Source organism: Alexandromys fortis, unplaced genomic scaffold, assembly GCF_014885135.2.
Source record: "Alexandromys fortis isolate MF-2015 unplaced genomic scaffold, M_Fortis_MF-2015_v1.1 scaffold_8_9099976_23576923, whole genome shotgun sequence".
In the NCBI taxonomy this organism is placed as follows: domain Eukaryota; kingdom Metazoa; phylum Chordata; class Mammalia; order Rodentia; family Cricetidae; genus Alexandromys; species Alexandromys fortis.
In genome coordinates this window covers 13,445,635-13,458,142 of record NW_026067899.1, presented here as the reverse complement: position 1 = coordinate 13,458,142, position 12,508 = coordinate 13,445,635, and the positions used below count along the sequence as shown (strand labels likewise).

The 12,508-nt window shown below is 40.7% G+C and overlaps 1 protein-coding gene across 2 annotated transcripts in view; it reads left to right on the top strand.

Annotated features, from left to right (window-relative positions):
* Positions 1 to 12,508, top strand: part of Gpd2 (glycerol-3-phosphate dehydrogenase 2) — a 136,424-nt gene that overhangs the window by 108,674 nt on the left and 15,242 nt on the right. For both annotated transcript variants that reach the window (XM_050122261.1, XM_050122257.1), the window contains exon 9: positions 3,763 to 3,956. In XM_050122261.1, the coding sequence (XP_049978218.1) occupies positions 3,763 to 3,956 (194 nt within the window). The remainder of the gene's footprint in view (positions 1 to 3,762; positions 3,957 to 12,508) is intronic.

The following is a 12,508-nucleotide window of genomic DNA, read 5'->3' as shown; positions in this document are numbered from 1 at the left end:
TTAGCTAAGGAGCGGCAGTTGTTACTTGCTATTAAACTTCCTGTTTGGTTACTACCTTCCTTTCAGCATGGACCCCTCATGAAACTACTGTGAACTTCTGGTCCTGCCTCATCTTAGCACATAACTTGTACAAGGTTTGGCAAGGATCCATTTTGAGACCGCATCTAATCTGTTGTCCTGAATGGCTTCGAATTCCTACAGTCCTCTTGCCTCAACCTGCTAAGAACTGGGTACAGGCATCTGGTGCCGCACTCAGCTTTATCTTGTTTTCTTAGCTGTTATATCCTTAATGCCTGGTTAGTGTAGAAGCTTGCTAACTTTAGTGGCCGTAGACGTTTTGAGTGTAGGCTAGTAGATAAAGAGTTAAGCCGTGTGCACTCTTTCTTTTTGGGTTATTTGCAGAAGTACCTTTATGGAATAGTAAAATTTGATATAACCCTAACTAATATTCCACATGTGGAATGACCATAAATTCCAAAAGCTGTTACCATGAACAGCTTTTAGGTGTGTGTTTGGGGGAAGTAGGGATGGTTAGTATTTTTTTTTAAGAGATGTATTTTTTTTTTTTTATCTGTGTTGGTGTTTGCCTGCATGTCTTTCTCTGCACCACATGCACGCTTAGAACTTGTGCATGGAAGTCAAAAAGAAGGTGTTGGATTACCTAGTCTTGGAGTTACTGATGGACTAGGGACACCATGTGGGTACTTGGGATCAAACCTGGGCTCCTTGAAAAGCAACCAGTGCTTTTAACCACTGAGCCATCCCTCCAGCCCCAGTATTTTAATTTTATTATTTCAGTTGTGTGTCTGTGTCGATGTAAAGTGTGTATGTACACATGAGTGCAGGTGCCTGCAGTGCCCAAAAGAATTGGAACCCCTGGAGGTGGAGCTCCCCGCTGTGAGCCACCCAATAAAACTGCTTGGAATAGAGCTCTGGTTCTCTGGGAGAGCGCCGGTGCTCCTAACCACTGAGCCATCTCTCCAACCCCAGGAGAATTATTTCAGCTTGAGAAAGCCCAATATACAGAAATCATTTTTTGTAAATTTAATTTTAAAAACCAGCCTGGAATTTTCCCCAGAATCGTGCTTTTCTTCCTACAGCAACACTAGCACTCCAGTTGACTGCGGTGCACGAATGCAATCACCTCTTCCTTCTAGCCTGCTTTTTACTACTGACAAGAGGTCAATTTTTTTTTCCTGTAATGTGTGTACATACTGTTAGCTCTAACACTGATTGCTAAGTGGTTAACAATAAATTGATTTCAGTTTAACTAAGGGTTCTTCAGGAAAGCAATGGTCTGCATGAGAAAAATGTTCACTACCTTTAATCCTAGACACACACATAAATTAGTAAGCTTCCCCTGCCGATGCGGCACGAATCGTACAGATTGAAAAGAGCCGCGCGCCTCTCACTTTATACTGATTGTCGCCAGAGCTGACTCTTTAGGGTGACCTTGCAGAACTAATCCTTCATAAGAAAACAAACTTTCCCTCTAGGGAGACTATGAATTAGGTAATTTAGAACTGATGAAAGGTACTTCCAAGTGGATTCTTAAAATTTTATACCGTTTGTTAGTAGTTCTGTCTTCCCTCTGTGCTTGTTAATTTTATGCTTGACACATATGTCTTCACTTAAGCATCTGATTCTCTACAGGTTCCAGGTACATGTCGCCTGGTAACTGTCACCTTCACCCTTTAAATGGCTTTTATTGCAGCGGAAGTTTCTGAGGGTCTCAGTACTTGTGCTTTTCTGACTTTGCTTCCTGTCTAGCTCAGAATCTTGTGCTTACGTTCATCATTTGCATTATTTGAAACCTTTCAGGAGTTGTCTACTCTGTGAGATGGTTGTATATAAATTATGCCAACATGAAATGTCTCTGAAATCTCTCAAATGTTTTGTTTCAACAAAAAGCGATATATCAAACCAAATCTTGGAATTTGAAGTTAGTCTCCAACCTAAAGTGACTGGTGGTTTAATCTAAGGGGGCATCAATTTGGAGCTTGACGTGAGATTGATCAGGAATTGTGGTTTCAAAGGCAAATAAGATTTAATCCCTTTTATAGCTGATAAAATATTGGACACTGTTTTTCAGGATGTTAGAGTGAAATTCACTTCCCCTCTGGGACCTCGGATGGTGGTGGGAGCCTTAGGGTAAGGCTAGCCTTTGAAGGAGTGGTGCTCTTCCTTTGGCTCTTTGAATGTAGAAGGCGGAGCTATGCAGGGCTGGCAGCCTTGCAGAGAAAGGCTGGTCTTTGTAGTTTACATAGAGAAGAAGCACTAATGAAGTTGATCAATGATTTCTGTTTTTATGTAAAATATTTTTGGTTTGCTATTCTAAAGTTACTAACCTCTCATTTCCTTACCCATTTGAACAAATCTTTGGACTGTTTTAAGGGTATAATAAACATAAGAAGCCTACTACATTCTCTTTAAACCTATTTGCATAGGAGAGAGTTCTTAAAAATCACTTAAAACAAATGTGGTTGTTTCCTGCCTAAGGAATTTCACTGTAGAACATACCTTTAACACTAACTGGGAGAATTCAGTCAAATGTGACAGCTGTGTAAAGATTCTATTACTCAATTTGAATATGCCACTTTTTCAGCTCCTTCCCACTTCTTTAATGACTTCACTTTTTCTTGAAAATGTATAATTCAAGCAATAACTTTTAGTTAACAATCAATCCAAGGATTTTATTTTTTCCATTTAATTTATTTATTTTATGGGGTTGGATCTTTTGCCTGCATGTATGTCTGTGCACCTTGAGCATGCTGGTGCCAAAGGAAGTCAGAAGAGGACATCCTTTCTCCTGGAACTAGAGTTATATATGGCTACGAGCTGCCACATAGGATCTGGGAATTGAATCATATTATTTACAAGAGGGGCTAGTGCTCTTAACTGCTGTGCCATCTCTCTAGCTCCATCTAAGTTTTATTAATGCTTGTTTACAGTTGCCCATTCTTTAAATGTGTTTGTGATTTTACTTTTTATGTGTTAGTAAAAATTCATGGTTAGGTTTTAGAAAGATTCTTGCATCTGTGTGAGGGACTTGTGTGTTACTTTAATTATTGACATAATACATTAGTGTTCTCTGCTTGAAAGATTCCCCTTGCGAACCTATTCCTCTCCATTTGGCCCTTTCAATAACACTGTTGTTTAGCAAATTGCAAAACTCAAACAAACAAACAAAAAAATCTATCTCTTTTCTTCTCCACGCATTTTTGACACTCCTGTCACCTTGAAATAAGGTGAGAAGTCTCACATTTGACAAAGTGGCGTGAGTTCCTTGAAGCATCAAGGAACAGAGGAGTTACTTTGTGATTCCATTTCAGATTCTCCAAAGTTTGGCTCTGCTTTCTCACATACTCCTCAGATTTTCTACTGTGGGTTGTACAAAATGTCAAATGTCCCAGGAAAATACTTTTCATAGACTCCAAGAAAGGTTGAAGAGTCATCGTTAATTGGCCATAATAAAAGAAATTATAGGCGTTTATTCCACTGACATTATCTAATGTGAATGGTCCCAAGTATAAAAACCAAAACAACTGAAAGATAATTAATTAGCTTTGCACTGTTAGATGGGGAGGGTTGCAAGATACTATTACCACATTTGTTCAGGTCCTATTTTTTCCCATTTTGTAAAAATTTTAGGAATGTCTATCGATTAGAATGAAATAATAAATAATAGTTTACTTCTTTCTTATTTTACTTATTTGAACATTAATGTCAAACAGAAAAGAAATACGTTTCTTTTTACTCCAGCCCCGAGAACATGGGACTTCTTGATCCTGCAACCAGTGATGGGAGAGTTATCTTTTTCCTGCCTTGGGAGAAGATGACTATTGCTGGCACTACCGATTCACCAACAGACATCACTAGCCATCCTATTCCTTCGGAAGAAGACATCAACTTTATCTTGAATGAAGTGCGGAACTACTTAAGTTGTGATGTTGAAGGTAACATAAATGTTCTTGCAATGTTTCTTCCATCTTTGGCATCTCCCAGACTTTTCCAGATCTTTCTTGCCTTCAACTTGAAACATCACCATACCTTCCATACTATAATGCTTAACTTTCTCCCTTCCCCTCACTTCCCTCCCCTTCCCTCCTCTTCTCTCCTCTCCCCTTCCCTTCCCTCCCCTTCTCTTCCCTTCCCTAGCCTTCCTTAGCCTTCCCTTTCATTCAATCCCCTCCCTTTCTCCCCCCCCCATCAATTGCTAATTAAGAAAATGCTCTACAGGCTTGCCTATAGCCCAGCCTTATGGAGGCGTCTTCTCATTTGCGGTTCCCTCCTCTCAGATGACTCTAGCTTGTGTCAAGTTGACGTAAAACTAGCTAGGATACCTAGAACACCATGTATCCCCCTTCCCATTTTATCTCTGGCTATTGCCCAGTTTTATACCTGTGCCTCTCCCTACTCCCAGACAGAGTATTATTGGTAGCCCAGGCATGCTTTGAACTCATAACCATCCTCCTGTCTCAGTTTCTCTAGTGGTATTATAGGAGTATGCTATCATGTCTGGTTCAACTGTGCCATTTCATACTTAGACATTTGGAAGTGGCCCTTAAATGGCCTCTTGGTTTGCATCTAAACCCTCCCTTTCCATGTATTCTGTGGTCTAATTGGTTCTATTATTTATCCTTGCGAATTGAGGCCATATACTTTTAAGCCCTTGTCCCTTTCTGAACTGTCCTTCGTACCATCATCACATCTTATCTTGGCATAAATATTTATACTTCAGAAGTCAGCGGTCTCTCGGGCAGTGGTCATCCTGCTAGCATATGATGACTGTATGTGCTAGTCTACGATGTGTTCTTGGCGCCCCCCATGGAAAGGGAGTCTTCATCTACAAAGCTTATTAGCTAATTTTTGTCTGGATGCAGCTCACTAGTATTTATGAAGCCTTCTTCCCCTGTAGGACTGTTCCGTTGTGTGATCATGTATTTTCGAACACACTGAACACATCAAAGAGCTTTAGAGAAGGGTTCAGATTACTGTTTTAGTTTAATTGATTTCTTTGTATTGTATATTATTTGTTCCTCCTAATTTAAAGTAATACACATTATGATTTTACTCTGAACAGAGTCTCTTTGGAGAGTTGCAGCAATAGTAGACACTTTTATTTTTTAAATAAATAATTTTCTCAACCAGTATCTATGTTCAACACATATTACCTTTAGGCAGCCTTGCTTTCTTTAACATCTCTATTTTCGTATCTTAAACCTTTTTGTAATTTAAACTTGTAATTTAAATTTGCTTGTCTATTGTACATCTGGATGGAGCTTAGATGTCTGGCCATGATTGCATTTCAATATAATAATGATATTCTTTGTTGGTTTGTATTTGCTGTATATAAATTTTGTCACGAACAGAATTAGAGATGTGCTCTAAGATGGTGAGAACAAAGTATAGAATGAATTCAAGAGTAGAGACAAGAGGATGGACACTTTCTTGAGCCTTTCCGTGTAAATGCAGTAAGGACAAGAAGCCCTGCTGCTCACTGTGCTGCCAGACTGGATGTGCTGGAGGCTGCAGTGGATCCAGGGTGAATGTGAAAGTCAGATAGGAGCCTTGGCATTTTTACTCTGCCTATAAGTAGAGAGAAGATTTGGCCATTCCTGCTTGGTCTCTAGAGTCCTCTTCAAATCCCTTATCCTGTGGTGATCAGGGAAGTGGAGGAACAAAGACTACTTTCTTGATTCTAATGTTTACAAAAGTGGCATGATACAACTGAGCAGGCTTTTCTCTTGGTGGCGTGGGCACCAGTTGATGAGACTTGGTGTCTATTAGGTTTAGTTTCCAGGAGGTGACAGCTTGCCAGCTGTATGCATCTTTCCTCTTAAATTTATACTTTAAAAGTTTAAATTTCTTCATGATTTTTTTGCTTTCTCATTTTTAGTTGACTGGACTCCCCTATTTGAGACGTCACACTTAGACTGGTAAAGGGGATTAGCGGAAGCTCACTGTAGCTTACAGTGAAGACATTCAGAGTTGTGGACTTTCTTTAGGTATTTTGGTGGAGTCCCATATCCTCTTATGTACTAATAAAATGTGAAAGACGCAAGCGTTGCCACTCTCCAGTCACCCCTTTGCCCCTTTGTGCTGTCTGTCCCTGCTCTTTTGTCACTGAGGACCGTACCGTGTGTGTTAGACCACTTGCTAGGCAAGCATGTTGTCAGTCTTTCCCTCTGCTTCTAAGAGAGATGTAATTCCTGCATTTGTTGAAGCTGAGCGATAGGGACTTTTTTTTTCCCCCCTCATAGCTTGGTGCTTTTGGGGCATGATGAATCTTAAGTAAATCTTGCTCTGATATGACCATCTAACTACTGTACAGTACTTTGGTTAGTGGTTTTGGATTATACAGTATGATATGGGGTCCAGTACAGAGTGGATTATGTTTCTCTGTTCATTTCAAAGAAGCTGTCAGATACCTTCATGATGATGTGTGCCTGTATATGGTGTGTGTGTGTGTGTGTGTGTGTAGGACAAGTATGGAGGGTAGAGGACCACTTGGTTAAGTTTTCTCTCTCTTCCTTTATGTGGGTTGTAGGGACCGAACCCAGATTCCCCGGCTTGCACAGCAATTTGCCTTTGCCCTCTGACCCATCTTGCTAGCTCAGAGCTGCAGTTTTAAGATGTTTTACATTCATTGAGGTTGATATAATCATATGAAAAGATTTCATTAAATGAATAAGTAAGTTCTGAGGCTCCTCAAATGGCTCTAACCGTAAGGGAGAGAGGGAGAAGAAAAGTGTCAAATTCTATCGCTCCATGGTGATCACAGCCACTGCTGCGCTTCTGCGGGATGCCTGGGAACGTTTCTGCAGAGTGTTTCACCTGTTGGGAATAAGTCTATGTCTTTCTTTACAGCTGAGAAAAAGCTTTCCATTCACAGGCTGAAATTTCTAGATTGCTTGTTTGTTCTTTGTTGAAATGGGTAATTGATAGTTCTGCCGTGCGCATTGAGTTGGGAAGGAAAATGATCTTTTGAGAAATGTATCATTAAGTTATTGTGCGGAGGTTAATCAGAGGGATGCCGCAGTAGGTGCCGAGCTACAACCGCGGTGGACTGAGAGACAGAAGACGTGCCTGCCGCTTCCGCCAGGCGCACAGTGTTTGGGGTCCTTCTCAAGGCAGCCTCTTCACTTGCACACGGGCTTGCACATGTGCAATTAGTTGTGTTTATAGATGGCCTGTTATTCAATTAACAGCCGAGCTGGCCATATCAACTCACTGCAGACCTGCCTTTTCCCTGCCAGAGATTGTACTAGGGTTATCAACTTACACAGGCTTGGCTGTCTTCCAGCTGTTTAATTAGAGTGTCACGCGCCTTGCTTTTTCTAGTTTCATTAGTTTATAAATGTAATATGGTATCTTATTTCTGTGATTAACACTTCATTCCAGCAGGTTAAACATGCTGGTGGAGAAGTATTGATTTCTGACAGTTTCCCTGTATTCACTTAGGTGTTTTCATATCGTTCTCTCAGATTCTTTTTTTTTTCTTTTCAAAGTGGCAAGCATGAGAAAGAACACCCCCGAAATACACACCTAAATAACTAATGCTAAGCAGAATCACACATTTAGTTTTTATTGTCACTTCCTCTGGCCTTCATTTTCTATTAATTTTAAAACAAACACTTGTCTTGCCCAGGATATGAGAGAAAAGTATTAATTATAATCTGAAACAATCACATTGAGATTATTTTTTTTAAGGAGCTGTGATAAGTTCTGGTCACCTTACCTAGTCCTACTTTATTCCTTAGATCATAACAAAAACTGATTTATTGAAGACGTAATAGAAAGGAATTTGACAGCGTCTCACTATGTAGCACTGGCTGGAAATTTCTATATAGACCAAGCTGATTTCTAACTCAGAGACCTGCCTACTCCTGACTCCTGAGTGCTGGATTTAAAAGTGTACAGCCCTGCTCCCAGTTTATTATTATTAATTATTATTATTATTATTGCCAGGATCTCATTTTGTAGCCTAAGCTAGTCTTAAACTCAAGGTAGTTCTGTCTCAACCTCCCAAGTACAGAGATACCACGCTTAAGACGCCACTCTGGGCTGCCCAGAGAACCATTCAGTAGTCCAGCAACTGTCCATGGCACAACATTTAAGATACTGAGAGATCTTAGAATCACTAGTGCTAAAGACAAGTAACATTACGAGAGATGAGAGAGTCATGAACTTCTGCTTAGCCGTGTGAGTAAGATGAGGCTGAGTTCCAAGACACAAAAGCCCTAATTTGCTGTGTTTTCTACAGATTTTCCTGTGGACACTTAGTAGTTTCAGAATTATGATTTGAGAGGAAGTGTCTTAGTTAAGGTTCTATTGCTGTGAAGAGACACCATGACCACAAAAACTCTTGGTTTTTTGAAACAAGTGTGTCTTTGTGTAGCCCTGGCTGTCCTGGAACTCTCTCTGTAGACCAGGCTGGCATGGAACTCAGAGATTTGTCTGCCTCTGTCTCCCGAGTGTTGGAATTAAAGGCTTGTGCCACCACTGCTCGGCTCAAAGGAACACATTTAGTTGGAGCTTGCTTACAGTTTCAGAGGTTTAGCACACTTTCGTCATGGTTGGTGACATGCAGGCAGGCAGACATGATACTGGAGAATGAGCTGAGAGTTTCTACGTCTTGGTCCCCTTTGAGCAGAAGCAACTGGGTGTCACATGGATGGTAGCTTTAGCAAAGTCACACCTCCCTTTGGGGATCATTTTTCTTTCAAACCACTACATAGTTTATTATAAATATTTTTTATTTCTTTGATCTCATGAGATTAGTAAGAAAGGTGATTGTTTGGAATGGAAAATAAGGACCATGAAGGCTAGAAGCATTAGGACCGTGAAGGCTAGTCGCATTAGGTATGAAAGCACATTTTTCTGAGCCAAGCTACTCAAGTGTCAGTGGGTGGCTATGCCTTAGAGATGAGGACAAGGTGGTCTTGATTTGACCAGCCATCTTGGTGGTCTAATGGGATCAGCCTGCCTGTGTTCTAGGGAGCTTTTATAGACATGTATGTTAGCTATTTAAATTAAATGCAGTTTTACTTCCCTACTGGCCAAAATCATATTCCCATGGATTAGTTGCTGCTTTCTGCTGTAATTGGCTAGGGAACTGGACAGTCCCAATAGCCGACTTTCCCCACACTTCATAGCCAGTCTGTAGAACTTCCCTGCTCACCAAAGTCTAGAACATTTGTAGAGAAAGAGATGCTTAGTTTAATGGAGTCACTGAATTGAGGGAGGCAGTTACAACTCACTATCTTATAAAGCAGGAATTCAGACATGAGAAGGCAGAAGAAGTGTGGTTCATTTAGTGCTTGAGCGATGACTTAGGTGGATGTTAACTCTCCCACCTCTAAGTATTCCTCGCCCTTCCACAGCACTGCTTCCCTCCTGGTTACAGCATGACTGCACAGCTTAGGGAAGACGAGAAGACCTAATGGGGACCTGTTATCCCCACTGCCCATTTCCCTTAGAATCTCCTTCGTGAGGGAACTTTGTGTTTGCTTCACATTTGTGCCAGGTTTACATGTTGGTTAAATGGATCATCAAGGGGGATGTCTGTCAGCTTAGTTAGTTGCCGTTCTTTTCCTTGAAGGTTAGAGTTAATGTTTCTATGCTGAGCTGTTCTCTACTCCCTGGATAGATCGTCCAGCTTTAGCGTGAGCTTAGCCAGTACTGCTGAGTTTGAGTGGTAGTGGCCACAGACTACAAACTTCTTGAGCAAATAACATTTTGAGTAAAATCCAGAAGAATTGTATGTCAAGCTTTGGAGCGGGTGGAAAGATATTGGGTAGATAGGTAAGTAGGTAGGTAGATAGATAGATGGATGGATGGATGGATGGATGGATAGATAGATAGATAGATAGATAGATAGATTGATGTTAGATAGGTAGATGACTTGAACATAAGCTCTGGCTTAGTAATGTGAAAATCCTGTAGGTCATACGGAATACTTCATGTTTTAAGTAGAATTTTATTATCCTTAAAATGTATCTTTCTGAGTAATTTACCTCCAATGTCCATCTGATAAATTTTCTTTTTTTATTTTGTTTTTAATTTATATTACCTACTTTTTTTAAACTTAGATTGTATTTTTGAGTATTTTATACATGAGTATATTAGATGCCTTCTTCTACCACATTTCCCCTTGAACTCCTTTGTACCTCACCTACTCCCTCTCAAAATGATGACATCTTTGTAATAAAAGTTTCAAGCTAAAAAATTGAATGCTAGGATACTAAGCGTGTAGAACTTTCCTGGTCATCAACTTTTTCTCCTCCTCCTCCTCCTCCTCCCTCCTCCTCCTTCTCCTCCTCTTCCTTCTCCTCTTCGTTTCTCTGTAGCTTTAGAATCTCTCCTGGAACTAGCTCTTGTAGAACAGGCTAGCCTTGAACTCACATAGATGCACCTGCTCTGTCTCCTTGATGATGAGTTAGGACTAGTCCCAGGAGTAAGGGTGGTGGTGAGAGTAATCTGCTCACTGTTTTATTCAACTCTCCTTCATGAGTGAATTTCTTGAGTACCTCACGTTCCTCTGTTTCAGACAGTATAGCCTTGGATGTGTGGGTATTTTTTGTCCATTAGAATGGAAAACAGGAAGTTTTTACCAGAGAGCTGCTCTGCATAGGCTTTACATTTTCTCAGGAAACTCTTAATTTTCCTGAAAATGCTTCAGAATTTAGTCACGGAGCTTCAAGATTTTAAACCAGATTCCTGTTCATTGTGGCTACCAGGGAAATTTTACTGGCATGGGTGGGACTGTGCACTGGCCCCAGTGACATTGGAGGTGGGTTGGTTGTTTTATTTCTGCATCTGAGGACTGTGTAAACTCTAAGGGAAATCATAGTAATTTCCTAATTAGGTATTTTATAAGGATTAAAGCACTTTACACTGTTTATGTTGAAAAATTTTAAGACCTGTAGAACTCTGTGAAGCTGGGTTACCCCTAGGCCACAGGAATCTCAGGATCACACCTATTTGGGAAAATGCATGGCTCACAGATACTGGAGTGATAATCAGGGAGTCTGCATAAAACTGACCTAGGCTATCTACATAGGGTTGTATAGCTTGGTGTTCTTGTGAGACTCCTGCCAGCGGGGCTGAGGACAGTCTCTGTCTTTTTTGCTAGCTTTGGGGAACTTTTCCCTCCTACCAGGTTGCCTTGTTCTGCTTAAATAAAAGGGTTTTGCTTAGTCTTATTGTAACTTGTTATGCTATGTTTGGTTGATATCCCTGGGAGGCCTGCCATTTTCTAAAGGGAAACGGAGGAATGGATCTAGGGGAGAGGAGAGGTGGAGGGGAGGGACTTGGTGGAGAGGAGGGAGGGGAAAATGCAGTCAGGATGTAATGCATGAGAGAAGAATAAATAAATGAAGTAAAAAAGATACAAGCACCACAGGACTAGATCTGGGGCCAGAGTCCTAGCATAAGGTCCTATGTGGCGTCTGGTTGAACAGACTGAAGCTGTAGGCTTCCTCAGCATCTCAATATGTCCTTGCTTCCCTTGTTGGGGCAGAACTGTCGGACATGCATTCCCTCTTTCCGAGTATAGTCATTTTAAGACTGGCCCTTCATCAACTACATTAAAATATGGTAGCCTTACTTTATTTGAATTAATTGTTACCAGAAAGCTGGCTTGCATTTGAAACAGGATCTACTTAGTTGCTGCTGGCCTGAAACTTACGATATGTTGGCTGGCCTCTCTATAGTTTGTATTAATCCTCTTGCTTCAACTTCCTGAGTAAGGGTTACATGTTCCTGCCTTGATGGTAGATACCACTGACCTATGTTCCTCACCTCAATAACAAATGCTTTTCATCAGTTTAATGATTTTTTGGTATTAGTAGTAGTAGTATTTTGCCAGAGATAAAAAAGAATAATTTTTATAGCTTCTTGAATATTGCTTTTATTCCTTACAATACAAGGATTACATAGCTCCTGGGCAGAGCCAGTATGCCCATCTCTGGGTCAATTACAGAGGTTAAGATTGAGAAAAGACCAGAGAATAGAAGTTGTCAGCAGTCGAGGAACACATCATATTGAGGAATAAAGCCAGAAAGAACCAAGTTTGATGCTGGTACACCATAAAAGGATGTTTGCCCACGATGTGTTTGTTACTCATGAGAGTTGGTTAAGGAGAATAATCCCCAGTGCTTGGGGATCAGTGGGTGAAGAGGCTGGGACTAACAACTGTCTTTCACAGAGTTGGGCTTGCTGCAGCTGCTCATAGGTGACTGAATTGGAGGGCTACAGGGTTTCCTATTGAAGACCTCTGCAATTCTTGAGGAAAGAGCTAGGTTGTAGAAGGGAATGCAACAATTTATAAACGTCTTATTTTCTCTTGATGGTAATCTTTTTTTCCCTATTGGGGTTGGTGACAGTGACTTCTGTGCTTACTCTTTGACACCTTTGCTTGTGATTTTCAGGTCCTTTGTTCCCTTAAGCAACTTATCTTTGGGTCACAGAATTCCTACACTCATAGTTAGTTGTTAGATCTCTG